Consider the following 27,076-nt stretch of genomic DNA (forward strand, 5'->3'; position numbering starts at 1 on the left):
AACAGGCCCTTCGGTCCAACTTGTCTATGTCAACCAAGTTGCCTACCTGAGCTAGTCCCTTTTGCCTGCATTTGGCCCATATCCTTCTAAACCTTTCTTATCAATATACCAGCCCAAATGTCTTTTGAACTTTACAATTGTACTCACCTCTACCACCTCCTCTGGCATCTCATTCTAGATAGCCATCATCCTGTGTGGAAAAAGTTTCCTTTAAATTTTTCCCTTTCACTTAAATCTATGCCCTCTAGTTTTAGATTCCCCTATCAGGAGAAAGAGACAGTGACCATCAACCTTAACTATTCCCCTCATGATTTTATATAGTTCTGTAAAGATCGATCTCCTACACTTCAGAGAATAAAGTCCCAGCCTTTCCTTATAACTCAAACCCTCCAGTAGCATCTCATGATTCTTTACCGCACCCATTCCAGCTTAATGATGTCCTTGCTGTAGCTGGGCAACCAGAACTGCACACAATATTCTGGGTGTGTGGTCTCATCAATGACTTGTACAATTGTAACACGTCATCCCATCTCCTGTGCTCAATGCCCTGATCGATGAAGTCTACCTGTGTCGCCACTTTAAGGGAACTATGTACCTGTCCCCTAAGTCTCTCTGTTCTACAACACTCTCCAGGACCCTGTCATTTACTGTCCTGCCCTGGTTTAACTCACACTCATCCAAGAATGGCAATTCCATTTGCCATTCCTTGGCCCACTTCCCAGTTAATCTAGATTCTACTGTAATCTTTGATAACCTTCTTCACTGTCCACTACACCACCAATTTTGTTGTCACCCACACACTTACTAACCATGTTAACCTCATAGAGGTTTATAAAATCATGAGGGGTGTAGATAAGGTGGATGGTCACAGCCTTTTTCTCAGTGTAGGGGAGCTTAAACTAGAGGACACAGGTCTAAGGTGAGAGGGGAAGGATTTAAAAGGGGCCCCGAGGGGCAAGTTTTTCCACACAGAGGGTGGTGGGTATATGGAACGAGCTGCCAGAGGAAATGGTAGAGGCGGGGACAGTTACAATGGGCAGATACCTGGATAGGAAAGATAGGAAAAGTTCAGAGGGATACCGGATGTCATTATGCTAGAGTCTGGAAGAACATGACCAGGAGTATCCTGTTCAGTCAATGCGAACTTGAAGAGAGTTTGGGTCCTGAAACTCCAAAACCGACAACATCCAAGGTACCTCTGATCCATACCTTTAAGGTACAAACATGGCATGACAAAGGAACTGAGAAATGAATGGAAAGCCAAGGGCTTTAAACTGAATTCAAAATTCATCTCATTACCCTGGCTCTCAGACTCCCAAACAAACAGCAAGGTGGGAACAGAATAAATGTAAACAAACAAAAGCTCTCTGTTCTGCAGTATAAGCAAAGGTGAAAACAACGTACTCCTTTGGCAGGATGAGCGAGTTTGGTGGTGGGTTCCATTCATCCGGGTGACCCAGCATCCAATCAGACCACACCTTCACACTGGGAAGCAGCTCCTTCAGGTCAAGGCTGAAAGCAGACACCTTGATATCATCTTCCTCCTCCTCCTCACTCGAACGGGCTGTGATGGAAATAAATAGTAAATTATGTGTGTTGCTTGGTGAAAATAACAGACGTCTATGGTCACAGAATCACAGTTATACAGCACTGAAACAGGCCCTTTGGCCCAACTTGTCTATGATGACCAAGTTGCCTACCTGAGCTAGTCCCCAATTGCCTGCGTTTGGCCTATATCCCTCTAAACCTTTTGTCCATGTACCAGGCTAAATACCTTTTAAATTTTGTAACTGTACCTACCTCTACCACCTCCTCTGGCATATTAGTGTACATACCCACCACCCTCTGGGTGGAAATGTTGCCGTTCAGGTCCCCTTTACATCATTCTCCTCTCATTTTTAACATACTCTCTAGTTTTAGACTCCCCTACCCCAGGAAAGACTGTGACCATTTACCCTATCATTGCCTCTCATGATTTTATAAACCTCTATAAGGTCACCCCTCAGTCTCTCATGCTCCAGGGATATGGCTCCAGACTGTCCAGTGTCTTCTTATAACTCAAGCCCTCCAGTCCTGGTAACTTCCTTGTGAATCTTTTCTGCACCCTTTCCGGCTGAGTGACATCCTTCCTATAGCTGGACGACTAGACCTGAACACAATAAAGTATGGTCTAACCAATGACTTGTACATTTGTAACGTGATGTCCAAATTCCTGTACTCACTGCCCTGATTCATGAAGGCAAGTGAGCAAAACTCCTTCTTCACCACCCTGTCTATTTGTGTCACCAGTGTCAGAGAAGTATGTTCCTGTACCCATAGTCTCTCTGTCCTACAACACTCTCCAGGGCCCTGCCATTCACTGTTTAGGTCTGCCCTGGTTTAACTTCTCAAAATGCAACACATTGCACTTGTCAGAGTTAAATTCCTTCATCCATTCCTTGGCCCACTTTCCCAGTTAATCTAGATCCTGTTGTAATCTTAGATATTTTTTATATCTTAGAAATATTGAAGAAAAACCTTCTTTGCTGCCCACCACACCACCAGTTTTGGTGTCATCTGCAAACTTACTAGCCATGCCAACTACATTCTCATCCAAAATCATTAACATAGATGACGGACAACAGTGGACCCAGCACGGATCCCTGTGGCACTCCACTGGTCACAGGTCTCCAGTCTGAAAAACAACCCTCCACTACCACCCTCTGCCTCCTACCACCAACCCAATTCTGTATCCAATTGGCTAGCTCACTCTAGATCCCATGTGATCTAACCTTCCAGACCAGCTGACCATATGCGGGGCCTAGTTGAAACCCTTGCTAAAGTCCATTTAGACAATGTTTACCACCCTGCCCTCATCAATTCTCTTAGACACTGCTTCAAAAAACTCAATCAAATTTGCGACACACGATTTCCCACACACATAGCCACACTGACTATCCCTAATCAGTCCCTGCCTTTCCAAATTCAGGTAGATCCTGGGTCTCAGAATCCCTTCCAGTAACATGTTAGGCTCACTGACCTGAGGTACTCAATGGCCTTAAGGAACAATACATCACGAGTATTTGATATAAATTCTACATGAACAGAGATAGTGAAACTGTCCTCTAACAAGATTTGCTTACCATTTCAAAGTAATGAAAATTCAGTGCACCCAGGGGACAAACCAACAGATCTGAATGGTCATCTCACATCTTGTCAGGAGGACCAGGCATCACTGCTCCTCCTGTTGAAAGCAACAATAGGCAGGATCTGGCTGCCTTCCAAACCACCGTTCACTGGCTGTAGATGAGGACAAACGGGCCATTTGGTATGACTGCCGAGTGGCTGTGGGAAGTCCCAAGAGGTTGGAAGGGGGATAAGGGAAACACACGTCCTCCAAGAGGTAATCTGCCTTCTTGTACATTTTTAACTGGGCCAGTGTTGCCATCAGAAGGATATCAGTGACTCAGATTCATACAGCAGGGAAACAGGCCCTTCGGTTCTAGGCTATTCCCATTTCCTGCATTTAGCCCATATCCCTTTAAAACTTTCCTTTCCATGTACCTGTCCAACTGCCTTTTAAATGTTGTTAATGTACCTGCCTCAACCACTTCCTCTGGCAGCTCAGCTCACTCTCATATAGTTACCAGACTTCATTTGCCACCACTCCACCCAACTTCCCAGCTGATCTATGTCCCACTATATCCTTACACAACCTTCTTTGCTATCTATGACTCCACCAATTTTTGTGGCAGCTGCAAACTTACTAATCAGACCACCCACATTCTCATTCAAATCATTTGTATATATTACAAACAATAAAGGTCCCAGCACTGATCCCATTACACCATGTTACAGATTCCCAGTCAGAAAAACACTCATCCATTACTACTCTCTGCCTCCTATCAGCAAGCCAATTTGCCAGAGCTCCCTTGTGCCTTAATCTTTTGGACCAGCCTACCATGCGGGACTTGTTGAAAACCTTATTGAAGTCCATGTAAACCATGTCTACTGCTCTGCCTTCATCAACTTTCTGAGTTACCTCCTCAAAAAAAATACTCAGTCAGATTTGTGAGACATGCTGACTCCTCCTAATCAATCCTTGACTTTCCAAGTAAACATAAATCCTGTCCTTCAAAATCTTCTCCCACAGCTTCCCTACCACTGACGTAAGGCTCACCAGCCTGTCATTTCCAGGCTTATCCCTCCTGCCCTTTTTGAATAGGGGAACAACACTGGCTGTCCTCTAGTCTTCTGGTACGCCACCACGGCGAATGAAGATCCAAAAATCTCTGTCACAGCCCCAGCAATTTCTTCCGTTAACATCATGGCATAGATCCCGTCGGGCCCTGGGGATTTATCCACCTGAACGTGCTCCAATATTTCTAACACTTCCTCCTTCCTGATACAGACATGCTCCAGAATATCAGCGGACTCCTCCTTTAATTGACAGTGTGGAGGATCAGAGGGATCTTGGGGTCCGAGTCCATAGGACGCTCAAAGCAGCTGCACAGGTTGACTCAGTGGTGAACAAGGCATATGGTGTATTGTCCTTCATCAATTGGGGAATTGAATTTAGGAGTTGAGAGGTAATGTTGCAGCTATATAGGACCCTGGTCAGACCCCACTTGGAGTACTGTGCTCAGTTCTGGTCACCTCACTACAGGAAGGATGTGGAAGCCATAGAAAGGGTGCAGAGGAGATTTACAAGGATGCTGCCTGGATTGGGGAGCATGCCTTATGAAAACAGGTTGAGGGAACTCGGCCTTTTCTCCTTGGAGTGACGGAGGATGAGAGGGGACCTGATAGAGGTGTATAAGATGATGAGAGGCATTGATCGTGTGGATAGTCAGAGGCTTTTCCCCAGGGCTGAAATGGTGGCCACAAGAGGACATAGGTTTAAGGTGCTGGGGAGTAGGTACAGAGAAAATATCAGGGGTAAATTTTTTACTCAGAGAGCGGTGAGTGCGTGGAATGGGCTGCCAGCAACGGTGGTGGAACATGGAGTTTAGAAAAATAGAGGGCTATGGCTAAGCCTAGTAATTCCTAAGGTAGGGACATGTCCGGCACAGTTTTGTGGGCCGAAGGGCCTGAATTGTGCAGTAGGTTTTCTATGTTTCTATTAATTCTCCAGCCTCCACGTCCTTCCTGCTGAATACTAATGAGAAATATTCACTTAGGATCCCACTATCCCCTGGCTCCACACATAAGTTACCCCTCTGGTATCTGAGAGGACTTATTCCTTCCTTGGCTATCCTCTTACAAAAGGTTTTAGGATTCACCTTAATCCTACTCGCCAAGGTCATTTCACGGTCCCTGTTTCCTCTCCTAATTTCTTTAAGTTTTCTCCTATATCCCCCATAAATCTCTAAGTACATGTTCAATAGCAATTATCTTATATCAGCTTCCTCCTTTTCCTTGGTTCCTTAAACTTACCATTTTTGCCTTTTACTTTTACAGGAAAATGCTGACTTCCACTTATCAGATGTTGTTTCCTCTCTAGCAGTTGCTCCCAATTTACCTTTCCCAGGTCCTGTCCGGTAGTGTTGTAATCCACCGTCCCCCAGTTTATGGCCCTAATTTGAGGACCAGCTTTATTTCTTTCCCTGACTACCTTGAAGCTGTTCCCAAAGGGTTCCTCCACAACACTTCAATCACCTGCCCATCCTCATTCACTAAGAATATGGTCAAGTAGAGTCCTTTCCCTCGTAGAACTCTATACATACTGCTTCAGAAAACCCTCCCGAACGCATTTTACAAATTCCTCCCCATCTAAGCCCCTTGCACTAAGGCAATCTTAGTCAATATTGGGAAAATTAAAATATCCCATTGCTACAACCTTATTACTTTTACACTCTTCTGCAGCTGCCTACATCTTTTAATTCCCACTGACTATCGGGAGACCTATAGTATAACCCCAGCAAAGTGACCAGATTTCAAGAATCTACAGTTTTTAAGAAATTTTATTATATTAGACAAAAAGTCTAAGCAAGCTTCCTATGGCACCACGTTCACCTCAGTCCTGTAACACCAGATGCTTTCCTCTCCCTAACCCAAGGATGCTAAGTTTAGTGCAGCACACCAGCTCAAGTCAGATAACCTAGTATAGGTCAGGGACTGAAATCACCAAAGCACAATGCCTTTTATCTGTTGGGTCCCCCAGAGATCTGCCACTTCTGACAATCTAAGATGTTCAGCAATGTTAAGATTCAGATTTGTGAACAATGCTTGGTAACTCTCAGCCAAACAAAACAGCCCCACCAGTTTGAGTACAATGGGGGCAGGGTTGAATGAGCAACATTATGTGAGCTGAAATTACAACTGAAATAAAGAAATATCTAAATTCATCCAGTCTCTTAATACAACAAAATATCTCTGATCCTATGAATATATCAGAGTGTAGCAGCTGCTACCACGATGCGAAAGTAAGACACTAGTCGATGAGTTGCAGAACAAAACTGATTTATTTTCCCGCCTTGCGTGGGCCTTTTAAGAGGAACGGTTCCTGCCCACTGAAAACGGAAATGACGTATGCACTACATCATGAAAATTTTCCCGCGCGTGGGTTCTCCCCGTCTCTCGGGGAAGACGAAGGCCCAGCGCCATCTTGGGCCTCGCCACTCCGATGACGCGCAACCCGACCGCTGATCCAGTTCGCTTGTTCGGACGGTGAGTCGTGACACAACCACCGCCCCGCCCCCCCCCCCCCCCCCCAGAACCGGTGACACGGTCCCCAGGATTCGCGGGCTGTGCTAGCCGTTGCTTAGGAGGTCAGCCTCTGCGTCGCGGTGTTGGGACCTCGACTAGTTGTTGTAGATCTAAATGGGCCAGTTTGAGGCAGTCCGTCGTGAGAACTTCTTCCTTGCCCCCAATGTCCAAAATAAAGGTGGACCCACTACTGCTGATGACCAGGAACGGCCCCTCCTATGGTCGTCGCAACGGTGCCCGGGGTGTGCCCCTGCAAACGAAAACAAACACAGTCTCGTAGTTCCTTGGGCTCACAGGATGGGGCTTGACCATGCCGCGGTGGGAATCGGTACCAAGCTGCCGAGCCTCTCGCGCAGTCTTTCCAGGACTGCTGCGGGTTGTTCCTCTTGCCCCCGAAGGGCGGGTATGAACTCCCCTGGGACGACCAGGGGTGCACCATACACGAGTTCAGCTGATGAAGCGTGGAGATCTTCCTTGGGGGCAGTGCGTATGCCCAGCAGGACCCAAGGAAGTTCGTCGACCCAGTTAGGACCTTTCAGGCGGGCCATCAGGGCTGATTTCAGATGGCAGTGGAAACGTTCCACCAACCCGTTTGATTGAGGGTGGTAGGCCGTGGTGGTGTGCAGCTGCATCCCCAGCATGTTCGCTAATCCATACCAGCTGGAGGTAAATTGGGTGCCCCTGTCTGAAGTGATGTGGGCCGGAGCACCAAAACGCGAGATCCAAGTTGTGAGCAGCGCCCGGGCGCAGGAATCAGTCGTGATGTCAGATAGAGGGGTTGCCTCTGGCCACCTCGTGAACTGGTCCACGATGGTAAGGAGGTACCAGGCGCCTCTTGAAACTGGCAGGGGAACAATGAGGTCAATGTGGGTGTGGTCGAACCTTCTACGGGTAGGCTCGAACTGCTTTGGTGGGACTTGGTGCGTCGTTGGATTTTTGATGTCTGGCAGTGCGGACAAGTCCTGGCCCACTCACTGACCTGTTTGTGCAGGCCAAGCCAGACGAACTTGCTGGCGGCCAGTCAGACAGTTGATCTGACGGACGGGTGCGCCGACCTGTGTAACGAGTCGAAAACGTGTTTCTGCCAGGCTGCAGGAACTATAGGGCGGGGTTGACCTGTTGCGATGTCGCAAAGGAGGGTCTGCTGACCTGGACCGAGTAAGAAATCTTGGAGCTGCAGGCCCGAGACTGTGGTTCTGTAGCTAGGCAGCTCGTCGGCGGCGGCTTGCTGTGCGTCAGCCAGGGCCGTGTAGTCTACACCCAGGGACAGGCTGTGGATGGTTGGTCTGGAAAGCGCATCAGCAACGACATTGTCCTTTCTGGAGACATGTTGGATATCTGTTGTGAATTCAGAAATGTAGGACAAATGTCACTGCTGATGAGCTGACCAGGGATCGGAGACCTTGGAGAAGGCGAAAGACAAAGGCTTATGGTCAGTGAAAGCGGTGAAAGGCCTGCCTTCTAGAAAGTACCGGAAATGCCGGACCGCCAGGTATAGCGCTAGAAGTTCCCGATCAAAAGCGCTGTATTTCAGTTCGGGTGGTCTAAGGTGCCTGCTGAAAAATGCCAAGGGTTGCCAACGGCCTTCGATTAGTTGTTCCAGTACCCCACCAATCGTGGTGTTGGATGCGTCCACCGTGAGGGTGGTTGGGACGTCTGTCCTAGGGTGCACCAGCATCGCAGCATCTGCCAGGGCGTCCTTGGCCTTAACGAAGGCAGCCATGGCCTCTTCGCCCCAGGCGATGTCCTTGCCCTTGCCAGGCATCAGCGAGAACAAAGGGCGCATGATACGGGCTGCTGCAGGGATGAACCGATGGTAAAAGTTGATCATCCCCAGGAACTCTTGCAGGCCTTTGACCGTGTCGGGATTGGCAAAATGGCGGATAGCGTCTACCCTGGCGAGTAGGGGTGTTGCTCCTTCGCTGGTGATTCTGTGTCCAAGGAAATCGATAGAGTCCAGTCCGAGTCGGCACTTGGCCGGGTTGATAATGAGGCCGAAATCACTGAGGCGGGAGTACAGTTGGCGGAGGTGGGAAAGGTGCTCTTGGCAGTCACGGCTGGCAATTAGTATGTCATCTAAATAGATGAACACGAAGTCCAGGTTGCGACCTACCACGTCCATCAGCCGCTGGAAGGTCTGCGCGGCGTTCTTAAGGCCGAACGGCATTCGAAGGAATTCGGAGAGGCCGAATGGAGTGATGAGCGCAGTTTTGGGGACGTCGTCAGGGTGGACCGGGATTTGATGATATCCCTGGATGAGGTCCGTATCGGAGAAGATGTGGGCCCCTTGTAGGTTCGCTGCAAAGTCCTGGATGTGATGGACGGGGTAGCGGTCTGGGGTGGTGGCATCATTCAGCCTGCGGTAGTCGTTGCAGGGCCCCCACCTGCCGTTGGCCTTGGGGACCATGTGCAGGGAGGAGGCCCAGGGGCTGTCTGACCTGTGAACGATCCCTAGCTCCTCCATGTGGCGGAACTCTTCCTTTGCCAGGCGGAGCTTGTCTGGAGGTAGTCGTCGTGCTCGGGCATGAAGGGGTGGCCCTGTGGTAATGATGTGATGCCGCACCCCGTGTTTGGGCATCGCATTTGTAAACTGAGGTGCCAAAACTGATGGGGACTCGGCTAGGAGCTCGGTGAACTCGTTGCCAGACAGGGAAACGGAGTCCAGGCGCGGGGCTGGTAGGCGGCTTCTCCCGGGGAGCAGGTTTGGAAAGTTCTGGACTGCACTAGCCGCTTCCCTCGCAGGTTGACTGACAGGCTGTGGGCCCGAAGGAAATCGGCTCCCAGGAGTGACTGGGCGACGGCGGCAAGGGTAAAATTCCAGGTAAAACGGCTGTCGCCGAATTGTAATTGAACTGTAGGGGTACCAAAAGTTCATATTGTTGTGCCATTTGCGGCTTTGAGTGCGGGACCCTGTTGTCTGCTACGAGTGTCGTGGCCGGTTGGGGGCAAAACATTGACCTCTGTTCCAGTATCGACGAGGAAACGATGCCCGGACTGCTTGTCTCAAACGAATAGGAGGCTGTGTCGGTGGCCAGCCGCCATAGCCATCAGCGGCGGCTGCCCCTGGCGTTTCCCTGAAACTTGCAGGGTGGGCGGCATCGACGGGCCTCTGCGCCCACCTCTGATGGTAGAAACACAGCTGGTCGCCAGCATCGTCGTCTGTGTTTCTGGGCTATGGTCGCTTGGCTGCTGGGACTGGTTTAGGTAGGCGTTGGGCCCGCGGTCTGGTGATATGGCCGACGGACGACCTGCTCTCCACAGGACATCTGCCCGGGCGGCTACCTCACGTGGGTTGCTGAAATCAGCATCGGCCAACAGCAGGTGAATGTCGTCGGGTAGTTGTTCGAGGAAGGCCTGTTCGAACATCAGGCAGGGCTTGTGTCCCTCAGCCAAGGCCAGCATCTCGTTCACCAGGGCCGATGGGGATCTGTCCCCCAGGCTATCGAGATGAAGCAGGCGGGCGGCGTGCTCACGACGGGAGAGGCCAAAGGTCCGAATAAGAAGGTCTTTGAAAGCTGGGTACTTGCCTTCCTCCGGAGGAGACTGGATGAAGTCTCTGAGCTGGGCGGCTGTCTCCTGGTCCAGGGACCTGACCACGTGGTAGTACCGTGTGGAGTCAGAGGTGATCTGCTGAAGTTGGAATTGTGCTTTGGCCTGGTCGAACCAGAAGCGGGGCCGAAGCGTCCAAGAGGTGGGCAGCTTGAGTGCCACCGTGTTGGCTACTGCATTGTTGTCCATTGTGTGGGTCCAAAATCTGCTTGGACCGTCGGAGTCACCAATGCGGCAGCTGCTACCGCGATGCAAAAGTAAGACACTAGTCGATGAGTTGCAGAACAAAACTGATTTATTTTCCCGCCTTGCGTGGGCCTTTTAAGAGGAACGGTTCCCGCCCACCGAAAATGGAAATGACATATGTGTTACATCATCAAACTTTTCCCGCGCGCGGGTTCTCCCCGTCGCTCGGGGAAGACAAAGGCCCAGCGCCATCTTGGGCCTCGCCGCTCTGACGACGCGCAACCCAACCGCTGAGCCAGTTCGCTTGCTCAGACGGTGAGTCGCTACAAGAGATCCATTTTCTAAATGGGGAGAAAATTCAGAAATAAGAGGTGCAAAGGGACTTGTGAGTCCTAGTTGAGGATTCCCTAAAGGTTAACTTGCAGGTTGAGTCAGTAGTAAGGAAGGCAAATGCAATGTTAGCATTCATTTCAAGAGGACTAGAATATAAAAGCAAGGATACACTGCTGAGGCTTTATAAGGCATTGGTCAGACTGCATTTGGAATATTGTGAGTAATTCTGGGCACCATATCTAAGGAAGGATGTGCTGGCATTGGAGAAGGTCCAGAGGAGGTTCACAAGAATGATCCCGGGAATGAAAGGCTTAACATATGAGGAGCATTTGATGTCTCTGGGCCTGTACTCAATGGAGTTCAGAAGGATGAAGGGAGACCTCAATGAAACCTACTGGATACTGAAAGGCCTGGATAAAGTGGACGTGGAGAGGATGTTTCCATCAGTAGAAGAGTCTAGGATCTGAGGGCACAGTCTCAGAATAGGGATGTCCCTTTAGAACAGAGATTTACAGCCAAAGGGTGGTGAATCTGTGGAATTTGTTGCCACAGAGGGCTGTGGAGGCCAAGTCATTGGATGTATTTAAGGCAGGTTAATAAGTTCTTGACTGGTAAGAGGGTTAAGGATTATAGGGAGAAGGCAGGAGAATGGGGTTAAAAAGAAAAACAGCCATGATTGAATGATGGATCAGACTCGATGGGTCGAATGGCCTAATTCTCCTATATATGGTTTCGTGATATATTCTTGGAATGCAGGACCTATACAGGCAAACAGCAGTGTATAATACTGATTTACTGCAGGAGTAATCCACAGACCTGACCACCATGACAGCTTGGAACATTTTAATTCAGTTCTTAAAATTAAATCTGGAAAAGTTTAAGCTAATTTCAGAACAAGGTTGTTGGATTGCCCTAAAAACCCACTGACTCAATTACATCCTTTACCTAGTCTGGCCTATACACAGCATCAACGTGGATTTGGAACTCACCCTTGAAATGGACCAGCACACGACTGAGAGGACAAAGATGGATCATGAAGGTGGTCCACCAACATCGTCTTAGAGAAACCAGTCAATACCAGCAACCTTCTGGTAACAACCACAACTAGAGAAGTAGTCACTCTGCTGCACAATAAGCTGCCTCACATTCAATCTGTGCTGATGATAAATGAGGGATGATGAGTGTTATCCAGAAAACCAGAAGAATGCTATGCTCTTCACAAAGGTGAGTGAAAGGTTAAATATCCAGGTATACACTATGAGGACAAGTCAGTGTAACTGCTCACTAAAGGATGCCAATTATAACAAAGCAAACCCTCACTAATTGCCAAACTGGAAATTGGATCATGTTCTCAAGCCCTGGTTTGGCATGAGCCTGACTCAGAAGTGAAAATATTGCCAACCAAGCCAGGATCTACTTGATGCTTTGAAATGTCACTTGTCCGAAGTTTGACATTTTACACAGGGGTGGACTGAGCATTTAGAATCAGAAAATAATTTTAAAACAAGAACATAGAACAGGCCAGCATAGGAGCAGGCCCTTTTGCTCACAATGTCTTTGTCGACCACGATGCCAATTTAAACTGGATATCTGCCTGCACATGGTCCATATCTCTCCATTCTCTGCCTGTTCATGTCTGTCTAAATGCCTCTTAAATGTTGTTATATAGATCGATTGTTCTAAGGGGAAGAATGGTCAAAACCTCCAAAAACAATTGAAGATAAAATCCTGTAGAAATGGATCAGGAAGTCAAGGGAATCAGAACTGTTCAAGTCTCAATCAATTTCTATTTTTTTAACCAAACATAAAAATCCCACATGTAACATAGAACAGTTACGTACCAAAAATAACCTTTCTTTTTGTGGCTTTTCCTGGAATATGATAGGATGGTAGAGGTTTTCTTACTTCAATGTTCAGCCAACCACTTCACTGTCCCCAAATTGTCAACTCTTTATCTGAAACCCAGTTCTGATGAAGAAAAATGTCCTCTAACTCAACATCCAGTAAAACTAATGACCACAGCTACACTCTGCACACTTCATTCCTAGCCTTTGACTACCAGCCTCTCCCTGGCACCTATCTGAAATTAACCCAGACTATTCACAACCTTGGCCCTCAGAGAAGCTTCAGACCACATATCCACATTACCTTCAAGAGCTCCTGGTTCTACCTCTGTAAAATCATCCAATTCCAATTCTGCTTCAGTCAACCAGCTGCTGAAACCCTTCTCCTTGCCTGTCAACTCCAGACTTGACCTTTCCAATACCTTCCCATCTGGGATTGCTTGTCTTACTTGCCGTAAAACTTGTCATCCAGAGCTCAGCTGCCATGTTCTAACTTGCATCATCTCATTCACCTGTCAGACCTGTGCTTGTTGACCATTTGGCTTCCAGTTAACCATTTAGATTAAAATTCTCATCCTCAAATTTCAATCCCACTATGGCCTCACTCCTCCAAGGTATCTACGCCACTATTTCTATTTCTTATCCCAAATTTAACCCCTCCACCACCAGCGGACATGCTTCAAGCTGTCAAATTCCCTCACTAAAGCTCTCTACCACTCTTTTTTTCAAAAATGTTCCTAATATTTTATGACTTTGACCATGTATTCTCCTTTAATACATGGCTTACTGTCAGATTTTGTTTGAAAGCAATCCCACAAAGCACTGAGAACATGATGATATGGAGCAGGAGTAGGTCACCTGGCCCTTTAAGCTTACTCCACCATTAATAAGATCACGGCCGATCTGGCTGCAACCTCAACTTCACACTCCCTTGATTATCAAGCATCCACCTGTGCCTTAAATAGTCAAAAACGGTGCCTCTCCAAAGCTTCACCATCTCTTACAGAAAAAAATTCACCTCATGAATCTTAAATAGGTAATTTTTTTTTAAACAGTGACCCCTAGTTCTGGACTCTCCCACAAGAAGAAACATTCCTCTCCACTTCCTCACCATTCGATCCCTTAACACTCTGTATGTTTCAATTGGCCCGAACACACTTCTCAACTTCAGTGGCCCAAGTGGAACATAAACACTGCATGGGCTGGTCAGACCCATTGGTTGGTTTGTTCTATTTTCAATTAAATGTAAAATGTTGTTCAATCCTGTGGTCCCTTTATAAATGTTAAGAGCACAAATAGCAGAATAGAACTAAATCTTCACACAGCAGTCTCATTAGAACCTATGCTTTAAAGTTCGGAATGAATCATGACTTCCATCCTCGTCTTCCAACGAGCTGGAATGGGAGAGAACCACGGGATTTACACCTCTTTTGGCCATGGGAAGATAGTGTTGTCAACTTATCAAGCAAACTAAAACAATCATCAGTTTCTCCAGCTTTCCTGAAAATCCAAAGTGATGGTAAAGTTACTGCAATGAACAGCAGGAGCAGTTCTTGAGGAGATAACTTGTGGACAAAGAGGGCCACTGTTGCAACTTTGGGACACTTCATAGTAAGCCTTTTAATTTTATTTGGGGAGGGGAGGAGGCGGAGGTGAATACAGGTAAACCGTACCTGGAGCACAATGGCATTTGATCTTGGTCAGGGCCAAAGGCTTCTGCAGACTGTACAGCTCACCCAAGCACAAAGCTGGTCAACACCTGGTTGAGACCTGAACTGTATGTTTGGACAAGTAACTATTTCAGGAGGGAATTTTTGTGAGCAAGGTACTTGCTAAGATCTCATTTAATGACTACTCAGTCAGAACTTAAATCTCACAGTAAGCTCAAACTCTGTACAACCTTCCTTGATTTCACATCCACCTGAGGTCTGGCACAGCCAATACAGCTGCTGCCTCACAACTCCAGCAAACCTATCCTTAGGTGCTGTCTGTGTGGAGTTTGCACATTCCCCTTGTGACAGCATGGGTTTCCTCCAGGTGCTCCAGTTTTCTCCCACATTTCAAAAATGTGCTGGTTAGTAGGCTAACCGGCCATCGTAAATTGCCCATAGTATGTCGGTGAGTGGTAGAATTTGGGGTGGGGTGGGGGGTGTGGGAAGTTGATAGGAACATGAGGAGAATAAAATGGGATTACTGTAAATGGATGGTTGACGGTCAGCATAGACTCAGTGGGCCGAAGGGCCTGTTTCTGTGCTGTATGACTCTATGACATCCATGCTTCTGTAAGGGCACCCACATCAGGCCTGAACGGTGTCAAGGCAGCAGGGTCCCAACAAAACAGAAATCTTCAACATGAAGTCTGTAAACTGATCCCTGCAAGTGTTTCAGTCCCACTTTGATGTGTACATTACCTACTTGAGAGAAAACACCGTGAAGAGGGAGTGCTGCTGCCCAAACACTAAGTTCAGCTCTGAGGCAGTTCAGCTGGATCTTGCCAAAGCTGAAAATAACAGCAAACGACGGAAGTTACCAAGGATACAACGTCACTTCCTGTGCATCAGTGCACAGGCCCCTGGAGACCGAATTAGCTCAGATGCAGAATACTCACTGCATTTTTTGATGAAATTGTAATGTTTTCAACAGTTCACTGAAATTCCAGGCTCAAGGACAAGGCAAGTGAAAAAATGAAAAATATTCATGCAAGTTTAACTGAAATTTTCAGCCATGATTCATGTGACAAATTTCCAGGCCCTGCTTCTCTCTCCTGTACACACCAACTCATGGCTGGGCTATTTGACTATAAGGATTACTGCTGCCAAACACAGATTTGTCTGTATCATACATCTACACAGTTTGCAGCACGAATCACCAAGTACAAATCAGGAGCAGGATCCTTGGCTGATCTTCCTCTCCTCAGCCCAAGGGAGATGCAATTCCCAGACTGAGTCAACTCAGTGTTAAGGGAACTTACTGGTATGCATGGACCAAAAGCACACCATGTCACAGCATTACAACAAGCTAGATTTTTGTTGAGAAAGGTTTTAAGAGTATAATTTTTGAACAAACCAATGATAATACATTCCACCCCTTACCGCTCAGTGGGGCTCAGGCATAGAAACCGTGTCGATAACTGACACATGGAAAAGCACCAAGCGATCAACATGTCACCCACTGGCCCCCATCTCACCACTCGCCCTCTCCTCTTCATACTGGCCATCCTCCCTCTCCATCCTTAGTCTTGATGCAGGGTTTCAACCCAAAACATTGACCATTCTTCTCCCCCAACAGATGCTGCTCGACCTGCTAAGTTCCTCCAGCAGATTGTTTTTGTCCAGATTCCAGCACCTGTAGTCTCCGGTCTAGAAATAAGTAGGTCAAGGAATGGAAGGGCCCGAATCACAGCACTTACACCATTAAGGCCATTCAGTTTATCAGGTGTGTGCTAGTTTGCTGAAAGAGACAGCCATTTGGTCCCATTCGTTTGTTGTTTTCTTTCAAAAATGAGCTTTCATTTCCATTCATCTTATTTTTCAATGCGCTCTCTCCAGCACTGTTCCTGCAAGTGGATTTTACTTCTCCATGATCCTCAATGAAACAAGCAGTTTCACCCAACCTTTCTTCATTTTTTTTTGATAGTTTCCCATTACTCACAATAAATGTGCCCCAAGTTCCCTCATCTAAACCCTCAGTTCTCACCAATGAGCCTTTTGAACAGCCGTGGAGGTCTTTCTCCATCGAACTTTCCCATATGCTTTGATAATGCAGAACTAGCAAGTTCTAGCAATGGCTGGACTATCCTCTTGACCACCATTTTGTTTTCCTTCACAAGAAACCCTCTCACCTTATCCAAGTTCTTAGACTCCCTCCAATCCTTGCTAAACCTGCCACTGACGTGCCAGCTCAAGAAATAAGTCATCTTTTCCTGTTTCTAACAGGCATGTGTGAAGCTTCCAGAAGGCTGTGGTGACCAGCACTGCAGCAAGGTCAGTGAGACGCAACCACACTTTTCTTTCCATGATTTTTTTATGTTGTCAACACCAATTTTGTATTCAATAGCTGACCACTTTGCAGGTTTAAGTGGAACCTTCTTGGGTGGAAGTGTTAAGAGTTTTGTGTTTTCTCCCCACAATAGCATGGCCCCCAAGTTAGCTGATGAAACAAAGTTCTGACTAGGCTTACTTGATGAGGGGTGGCAGTCAGAGAAAGCACAGCTTTGAACCACACTGTAACTTAAATAAAACTGTAAGAGCACTTAACAGCTTTTCTTAGTTTTACCCATTCTGCCCTGGCCCTTTTTGTTTTTCTTGCACTAGCATGAAGTGCATTTTTCTTTTCAATTTTTGGGGGAGTAATATCACAAAGTAAAGGGTATCAGTAATACAGAGCCAAATGGAGATCAAATGTAATATTATGTTTAAAATTACAGAAGCTGGATGTGTAACACGGACTGCTCATACTCCAAACACTTGGCATTGGATCCTAAGTGGAAAGTATTTACAAAAACTGACTCCTGCATGACCTGCTGAGAGTCCACAGTTATGTCGCACACTGCAGTACAGTATAATCTATAGAAGAAAAAAACAAAAACAAAAAAAACCACACAGGGTTATCGGATGCAGAGAAAAACTGCCTTCGAACTTCCATTGTTTTTCAGTCAAAGGGTGACTGACCCTGGACCTGAGGCTAAGATAGAATGGAAACGCTGGAGTTTCTGAGAAAACAAAATACGTCAATCACCATTCACCCAGGCTTATTAACTCTTTGCAGGCTGCCACACTGGTCTGTCTCCATAAAGGTCTAACAGAATAAAACAGCACAGAAGTAAAAATAAATCATAGGCATTCTATCTTGCCCCAATACTGATTCACAGATCACAAATCCAATCTGGACAAAGATGACACTTCTTCCCTATAGTAATAAATAATAAACATCTCATCAAGTAGCATTCACTCCAAAAGCAGCACTGATTATGCAGGATAAAGTGACGGCTTCAAAGAGAGTAGAACAAATTTCTGTTGAGAAGTGGGCAGGAGAAAGCAGTTAACAGTCCAACTGAATCTCCTTCCAGGGAAGCAGAAGGAGGTGGTGCTTCCCAAAGCACAGTATCATGCATTGAAGGTTTGACCAGCCGAATGGGTTTTTCCTGCTTTAAGGATACCTAAGTTCTAAGGAAGGCTGACATGCTGCATCATAATCATGAATGGATTATGATAATCTGGAACAACAAACATTTAATGATAAAACCAGAAAATGTTGGAAACACTCTGCTCACTCTGCAGAGAAAAAAGTCAACATTTTAAGTCAATAACCTGACCTGCTGAATAACTTTAGCATCTTCTATTTATATTTCAGATTTGCAACATATTCAGTCTTTTTTGCTTTTTGAAAGTTTGATACCTTTTTTTTAGTGTTCCTTGCTTATAATTTCTCAAATCTAATGAATTTACACAATAATCCGAAAGCAAAGTAATGCACATCTGGAAAATCAAAATAAAATGCTAAAGTCTGCAAATGGACTTTGGTTTTTTTTGTTCTAATTGTGTTCTTTCTTGTATAAATTGTGTATAATTCATGTTTAAATTGTTTTTCTTGTGTATGTGCTATTCTGATGCTATGTGATGCTGCTGTAAGTAAGTTTTCCATTGGACCTGTGCACACACGTACTTGTGCATCTGACAATAAACGCGACCTTTGGTTTTTTGATCTTTTAACAGATCAGGCAGCATCGGTAGAGAGAAAGGAACGGAGTTGATGACCATTCATTAGAACGTGATGAGAAGTGATTGACCTGAAACACGAGCTCTGATTCTCACTTCATAAATGCTGCCTAACCTGTTGAGGATTTCCAGACTTTTGGTTGTTATACCACAGTCACAGACAGCATGGATCTGCTGAACCCCATGTGACCTCACAGTAACATTACAACACTGAAAAGGGAAGCACTGTTGCACTGCCAGTACTGACTGCATGCAGCTAAAAGACTCAACCGCAATCCCAAGTACAAACAACATTATCACATAACCTAAGATACTTGCATTGTTATTCCACACCATTAATTGCATCTGCTGCCTGTACCTTAGCATCAAGCAACAACAGTGAAGCTTTTACACTAAATCAGCTCTTCCTCAAATGAATTTAACCAGAGATCTGAGCAGTTATGGAACATTTCTCCATCACTTACCTCTACTTAGTCCCAGACCACCTGCACCTGACATCCCCACCCTCAATCATCCACCAACAGTCCATGACCCCCTCACCACATGCCCCCCGCTCCAGACACCGACGCCAGCGCTCTCTGACCCTCTCCTCTGCTTCTCACCTTCTCTTTCCTCGATGATATATCCTTCCACAGGTGCAGAGACCAAAACTGACACAGTGCTGCAGGTTTAGTCTCAACAAAGCCCTACACAGCTGCAACAAGATGTCCTTGCTCTTGCACTCCATGGCCCCTGTAATGAAGGCCAACGTTCCACCCGTCTCCCTCACCGCTTGCTGCACTTGAATGCTAACTTTCTGCATCTTATCAACAACGCTCGTGCCAAAGTCTTTCTAACCAGCAAAACTTCCCACAATTTTAAAAAATACCGATCTATTCTTCTTCCTACCTGTAAGAACCTTTCACCTCTCCATATTGTACCCCTTCTACCACCTTCCCCACCCACTTCACTTGTTCAGAATCCCTTTGCAGACTGTATCCTTGCAGCTCACTTTCCAACACAACTTTGTATCATCAACTTGGATATATTTGCAATTTCATCTATTCTATTAATGTCCATTGTGCATTCCTGAAGGCCCAGGACTAACAACAGCCTGGCGACGGAGAAACCGCACGATTGTTCCCACTGCCTTCTCTCGTCACCTTTTACCCACAACCCTGTGATTCCTAATCTTATGTGTGGCATATTATCAAATACCTTCTAAAATCCAGATATACTGCATCTACTGATTCTTCCTTACGGAATCTACTCCACAAACATTTATTAGGATTGTCAAACATAATTTCCCACCAGGGCTACATTGGCACTGCCTAATTAAGTTATGACTTTGTAAGCACACTCTTCTCATGTCCTTAATAACAGATTTCAGCAATTTTCCAACATGTCAGGACACCCTATTTTCTCTGACTCACCTTTCTGGAGTAATAGTATCATATTTGCAACATTCCAATCTTTTGGAGTGTTCCAGAGTCAAGAGAATCTTGAAGGATTATCACAGATCCATTCACTCTCAGGCTCAAGGATCCTGGGATTAATTAGCTTTCAGTCCACATAATTTTTCCAGAAATTTCTCTTTACTGATATTATTTTAGGTCCTCAATGTCATTAGATCTTTGGTTCATCTTTATTTTGCCACATTTATTGTGTCTTGATTGAAATACAAGATCCCGAGGGATCTGGATAGGGTGGAAGTAGAGACAATGTTTCTTCGTGGGAGAACCTAGAATCAAGAGTTAATGTTTAAAAACAGGGCATCGCCCCTTTAAGACAGATGAGGTGAAACCTCCTCCGAGAACTCTCTTTCTCAAAGAGCGATGGCAGGAGAGTCTTTGAATATTTTTAAGGCAGGGATAGATATATTGATAAGCAGAGGGTGATAGGTTATCACATGTTGGTAGGGGTGTGGAGTTGAGGTTACAAGCAGATCAGCTACATTCTTATTTAATGGCACTTTAAAGGGATGAGTGGCTTACCTCTGTGCCTAATTCAGTGGGACTTCTACAGTGAGGACAGATATTTAATGCTCAGGCATTCCATTTTTATTCCTAGCCATAACTCTTCCCACCTTTGTCTCCAACGACTGCAATCCTGTACTACAGTTGCCAGGCAAAAGTGCTCCACACAAGATAAGAGCAGCTCAACCCAATGAGTGCAAGCACCTGTAATTAGTATTTACTATGGCAAGTTGGTTAAATATGGGTTGAAAGTGTTTTCTCAATATGATGATTATATGGGAAATGTAACTACTAAACTGTGATATTTAGACTTGCAAATTATTGGTTATTAAAATTCCTATTACATTCTGAATTCTTAATATTTCATCTTCCAGTAAAATACCCTCTGTATAATGGATTGAGGTTTCAGGCTGTCCACCACAAGACACTCAGTTGTCTGAGACATATAACCATCAGTAACTGATGTAGCATCAACCTTGCAATCTTCAGAAGCCCTAGGGCTTCCTTGATCACCTGTTTGCTACAGGTATTTCTAAAAAGGCTTTCATGTTTACACTTACATTTCTTGGATTCTTAATTTCAGACTTTAGTGGGTGAGATTCTGAGTCAGCAGGTCATGGGCTCTAGCCGAACTGATGAATCAGGCCAACTCTCAGTAAGGTGTCATTGATTGTTGAACTGGAGCAGGTCTGCCTTGTGGACTAACACCGACTATTAAAGTTGAGGTAATTAAAACCAACGGAAAGGAGAAACTCATTATTAGTTTAGGCTGCCTTTCAACCCAGAATGTACAATAGGACAGCATGCTAACGTCATCATTCCTTCTTAAAGTGGCTCATGTTTAAAAAAAAGACTTAAAAGCAGCAAACATTGCACTATACCAGGGAGTTTATAAACTACACACTTCATTATTTACATGATCCCAGAGTACAGTGCAGAGAGGTCTCCAGCCAGCTGCATTTCAGGTTAGGACAGTACCCTGCAACTGACAAGCTGTGAAGGGATGCTCCTGCTCTGTGCCTGCCAACTTGTGAAGTGCCATTTGGTGCAAGTTAGAAATGTAAACAAGTTGTCATCTTTTAGATTCTTGGTTAAGAAAACCCAAAGGAACTAAAACACTGCATCTGAATAAAGTTCCTTGTTATTTGGGCAACAGTCCCTATTTTTACCCATCATTACTAAGCAGCACAAAGCAACTCAATACCTGATAAGGAACGTAGGAGACTGAGGTCCAGGAAAAAGCTGGCCAGCCAAGTCTCAGCCTGATCACCAGAAGAAAAAAAAATACCATATCAAAGCATTGAGTTTCCACTGGGGGTTAAAAGGAGATGGCAATGTGAGATTGAGGGCGGAATAGTACCACCCCTACTCTTTTACCCGAGCTGAAATGTTCCATCCGCTACAGATCCGTTCTAGTGTCACTGCCCACTAGGACAACAGGTGAGTGAGTATGCGACAAAAAATGGTAACACTCGACCCTCTCCATGTTGGAAGCCTGCACTGTAGAACTTTAAAATGGGCACCAACTCACTCAGCAAACACCTGAGTTTCTGAACAAGTCTCAGATACGTCCTCATCACACCATCAATCTTCCTACTGAGATACACGATGTACAATCACCCCTCTCCTGACCCAAACACTATTTTATATTTCTTTTGACAGTGCCTCTCCTGATCACCAGTACTTTACATGATTTCAATTGCTCTTGATTTCTGGAAACCTGACAGCTCAATAAGCAGCACAGGACATTACAGGTACATTTTTAAGCAATCTCATGGCATGATCATCAACCGAACAACTGATAGGCCTAATTGTTCTTGTGTTTGAATGATAAACCTCTGAGTGTGCTGGAGACATGGCTTGAAAAAGGATGGGTATTCATCAAAAATCCAAGGACAAACCAAATCCCCTTGAAAAATGCTCCCAGCTTTTGGCAGTCATGAAAATTTGCCGATCTGATCTCACCTAACCCTAACCATCATCACTCTCAGCCCTCACTCCTGTGCCTCACAAACTCAGGGAGCAGTCACTTCACAATCCACTACCAGCTGGACCTGCCCCAAATTCTGACAATTTGATATCTGGTCTGTGGCTTGGCCAGCCCTGGTGGGTGAGGCTTGATATTTGTGCTCACAAGGCTGTGCTCCACAGGGCCTCACCTGTCAGGATGGAGCAGTCTTCTGGGACCAAGTTGACCCTGGAAGATCTGCTCCAGGTAAATGCAGAGCTTATGGGCAGGGAAACAGGAGGCACACTTCTCCCAGGAATTTCTGGTACTGGACTGGGCAGGGGAGGCCATTTCTCAGCTGAGCATCAGGCTCAGCAGCAGCAGTGAATGCCCTCCAGTAACAGCCAATGCACTTTACAGCATGTTGGTAAATAAGCCTTTTCTTTTTAGTGTAAGTTATTAACACAAACATTTCTAAAAAACCATGTGAAAGCCAATCAAGGCAACTTAGTTTGAAAGCTTCTGAATGACTTCCCTTCCGATAAAAGCAGTCACAAAAGGAACTTTCTGCATTAACCATTTTTAGGAACACGAGTTTATAGAGAGGTCAACCAAGTCTACTTTCATTTTGAGGGCTAGAACATTAGCCTCCTGAGAAGCTTGTGGGAAATCCAGTCCTGTGAGGAAGACTACCATTACTTCCTGTGGTATTGCTGTTCCAATAAAAGGGCTTCCTGAGCAAAACTGTTTGAGAACACCAGACACCTGCTGAGAGACAGCTCACTTGTTTGATGATTTCTCCACTACTCTACTGGGTATGAACAAGATGGAGTCACAATTGAAGGCTTAAAACTGTATACTAGCCTATGCCACCATCCTACCACTAGTTGAATTTCAGATAGTCTTGCTGAATTCAACATTGCTAACTGTTAGGCTGCTGTATCTAACTTCAGTGCAAGCTACTTACAGTTTTGGTAATGGACTAGCAACCCTGAGGCAGAGCTTTCAAATCCCAACATGGCAAGCAGTAAACTGAACTCCATAAATCTTTGGTTTGATACCAGAAAATAATGATGAAAGCAGCTGTTTATTGTAAAACAACCCTAATGGGTTCAATGATGGAACTCCCACACTCCTCCCCAATGAAAGAACCCTTACCTGATTTGGCCTCATTTAATGCAACTGGCTCTTAGTGCCCTGAGGATAACTTGGGCTGCCAATACATGTAGCCTTACCCACACTACAAAAACTAGTAAAGAAATAGAGAGAACAGAGCTGGGCAAATTAACTTGGTTTCCACCATTCAAATTTTAACATTCCCTATAAAAGCATTAGTACACAAATATATAAACATCATTCACCACTACCTTGTAATTCAGCTTAAGCACAAAATTACTCTTGTGAGTACATCATAATACGTCCCACATTCAAAACTGCTTCCAATCAGCATTAGAGAATTTCAACTTAAAACTATGCATGATGAATACGCATATTGGAAACTCTTTACATGTTTGCAGTGAGCACCATGGTGGTAATTTAAATGCAGGGGACTCCAAATGACATCATAAACCAGGAGAACTGCTCGTTGTGGTTAAGATACGTTATCCAAATCCAGAGATTGAATTACTGCCGTATTACTCACTGCCAGCCAGTAACATTTCTGTGGATAACTGCTCTTAAATCGTCTGAAAACAAGAACTAGAATCACATAAAAATGACTATTTCAGCTGTAAAATTATTTAAGTGCTTTCTTAAAGAACGACGTAGGCACTCCAGGAATTTAGATGCAACTTATCTGCCACGTAACCATCAAAATAATCCCAAAGCTACACAACATATACATCTGTGCATATCAACTCGGTGCCTTTACAATGTGAAATTGTAGTGAACTCTGATCACAAAAGTGGCACACAACTGCTGCCCAAACGCTTAGAGAGCCAAAGGGCCATACCCCAAGATGGAAACTTTCTGCAGCCAATGTGACAAAGTCATAGAAGGAAAACAACTCAGACTCAGATCAACTGGATATTTTCCAGAGAACAGTTTATCTGAAAAGAAAAGTGATCCTTTCAGATACTAAAAATTTTTAAAACTTCAGATCAGAGCAATGGGAGAAACATTTGGTCCTCAGAGCAATCACTCATTCAGGAGATCTTTATGAAGATCACAATGACCCAACCCAATGAATCCAAAACTCATCGTGTTCCTAGTGACTATAAACACATTGCTACAATACCACTTCACTCTCTTTAGAAATAGAACCTAATGAGAGCTGATAATTACAGCAATTTAAACAGGCAACAGAACAGGGGCCTTTGTATCAACCATATATCCCAGTGAGCAAACCCAATTAGTGACAGGTTTGCACTGTGTTAAGCAGGAAGTCCCATCCCAGATAGCATCAACTCGCATCCACATAGCATTTTTACATACATAAGAACATTAGAAAATAGGAGTAGGCCACTCCCCCTCTTAAGCCTGCCCCGCTATTCAACATGATCATGGCCGATCTGTCCCAGGCTGCATCGCCTCTTCTGCACCTTTAGCATGGAAAAGTGTCTGAAAGCTTTTTACAGATAAGACTTTTTTATTAGTCACATGTACATCGAAACACACAGTGAAATGCATCTTTGTGTAGAGTGTTCTGGGAGCAGCCCACAAGTCGTCACATTTCCGGCGCCAACATAGCATGCCCACAACTTCCTAACCACTACACCTTTGGAGTGTGGGAGGAAACCGGAGCACCCGGAGGAAACCCACGCAGTCACAGAGAGAACGTACAAACTCCTTACAGACAGCAGCCGGAATTGAACCTGGGTCGCTCGCACTGTATTAGTGTTACGCTAACTGCTACACTACGGTGCCTGCCCTTACACTACCATGCCTGCCCTTTTCAGATGCATATTCAAGCAATATGTATAGTCTGTGCAAAAGCAGCTTATACAAGAAGGGGAGCTAAGGCTTGTTGGAAGAGCAGTATTAAGGGGAAACTTAAAAGGGAAGCAAGATGTGGATGCACAGAGGAGATCAGAATTACAAAGTATGGGGCCTGGATTGAGAGGTAGAGAAGGCCAAATTCAGAGAGACAGATGGGTTTGGGATGCTGGGGTTGGGTACTACTGGAGTGGGAAGATTATATATAATAAGGGAGACCACTTCTCAAAAGTCTTTTATACCAAAGAATTTTTGAGCTGGAAACATTGCAGCACTGGGACCAACATAACTCAGCAAATGTTAACTGTCCACTTCCCTCCACAGATGCTGCCTGACCCACTGAGTTCCTTCAGCATTTTGTTTATAATGGATGCAATGAGAAAATGGGAATAATGCAGGGTAGGTTATGGTTAGATACGATTTTTACAAGAGCATTGGAACAGTCGATGCTGACAAAGGCAGGGATGAGGGAGATGCACCAGACTGGCTGACACAGGAAGAGGGTGATATCATGGGGTTGTGGGACCCTACCTACCTGTATATAGGATTAGGGATCAAAATTAATCTGGCATAAAATGGTACTCAATCTGCTTCAACCTAAGACAATAGTCCAGGAGAGAAATGGAATCAATAAACTTTTTCTCAAATAATCCCAGCAGGAACTTTCGAAAAGGGGGAGATTTCCTGTCAAACAGGACCCCACTAGAAATGTTGGAAAGCAGAAAAACTACAGATGATGAAAATCTGAAGTAAAATGTGTAGAATACTCAGCAGGTCAGGCAACATCCGTAGACAGAGAAAGGTTCGATAATCTTTCATCAGGATGAGGAAAAGTTAGAAAACTTGTGTTTAAAATTGTAGAGAAGGGAAGAGATAGAGAGAATAAAGGAGTGTCTGTATTAAGGAGACCAAGAGAGACGGAATGGTGCAAATGGTGGTGGTGCCGGCTGGGAGAGGGTGGGGAAGGCCTGTTCGATTGCTGCTAATCACTAACCAAAACATTACAGATGTTAGCACCTTGCCAGAAATTGCTCATTTATTATGACGAGTGGTGGTGCTTTTGAACAATTCTGTAACAGAGACCTTGAAGCTGGAGAACAAACTTGTACAGCAGAAAGGGGTGTGTGTGTGTGTGTGTGTGTGTGTGTGTGTGTGTGTGTGTGTGTGTGTGTGTGTGTGTGTGTGTGTGTGTGTGTGTGTGTGTGTGTGTGTGTGTATGTGTGTGTGTCGGGGGGGCACACATGTGGGGGGGCAGGGTGTCTGGGGAGGCGTGCTGTGGGGGGAGGGATGAAAAGCAAAACTGTGGATGCTGCAGATCTGAACAAACGGAACATGATGGAAATACTCAGCAGGTGAGGCAGCATCAGAGGGGAAAAAGCATCAGAACTGGGAAAAGTTAGAATTCAAATATATTTTAAGTTGCAGAGAAGAGGGAGAGTTGGAGAGAAAAGAGGAATGTCTATGGTCAGGAGACCTGGAGAAAGTGAATTAGACAGAATTGTGAGGAGTGATTTCAATTTAAATTTGATAGAATAAAGAAGGGCAAACCTATTTCCAATGGTAAGAAGCTCATGTAATTGGTAAAATAACCAGAATTTGTTAAACACCTGTAAAGGGAAAATTCTGCAGAGCAACATGTAAAGAGTTCAGCAGCTCCTGAGGTGACAATGGTGCCATGAGCTAAATGGGCTCTACTTGGCATGGCCTCAGAGGATTTAGCATGTTGTGGGAGCCCAATGGGTATGGATCAGTCCTTGTACCCTCTCAACCTCGCGTTTCTTCTCTTGATTGCTTCTCTGATGATGTTGAAGTCTTTGGACATAATGCAGAAATACATGTTGACAATGTGGCACAATGCACTACCCAGCAATTCACTACAGGTAGGAGATTGGTAACAATCAAAGCTTTAGCAGCTTGTAAACA

At 45.3% G+C, this 27,076-nt stretch overlaps 1 protein-coding gene across 4 annotated transcripts in view; it reads right to left on the bottom strand.

Moving 5' to 3' along the window:
- Positions 1-27,076, bottom strand: part of smg6 (SMG6 nonsense mediated mRNA decay factor) — a 305,342-nt gene that overhangs the window by 140,856 nt on the left and 137,410 nt on the right. For 3 of the 4 annotated variants that reach the window (XM_052035245.1, XM_052035247.1, XM_052035248.1), the window contains one exon: positions 1,405-1,564. In XM_052035245.1, the coding sequence (XP_051891205.1) occupies positions 1,405-1,564 (160 nt within the window). Of the gene's footprint in view, positions 1-1,404; positions 1,565-15,014; positions 15,104-27,076 lie in introns of those variants that run through there. The other variant, XM_052035249.1, reaches the window with a different exon arrangement.

The sequence above is a fragment of the Pristis pectinata genome, chromosome 21, assembly GCF_009764475.1.
Source record: "Pristis pectinata isolate sPriPec2 chromosome 21, sPriPec2.1.pri, whole genome shotgun sequence".
Lineage (NCBI taxonomy): Eukaryota > Metazoa > Chordata > Chondrichthyes > Rhinopristiformes > Pristidae > Pristis > Pristis pectinata.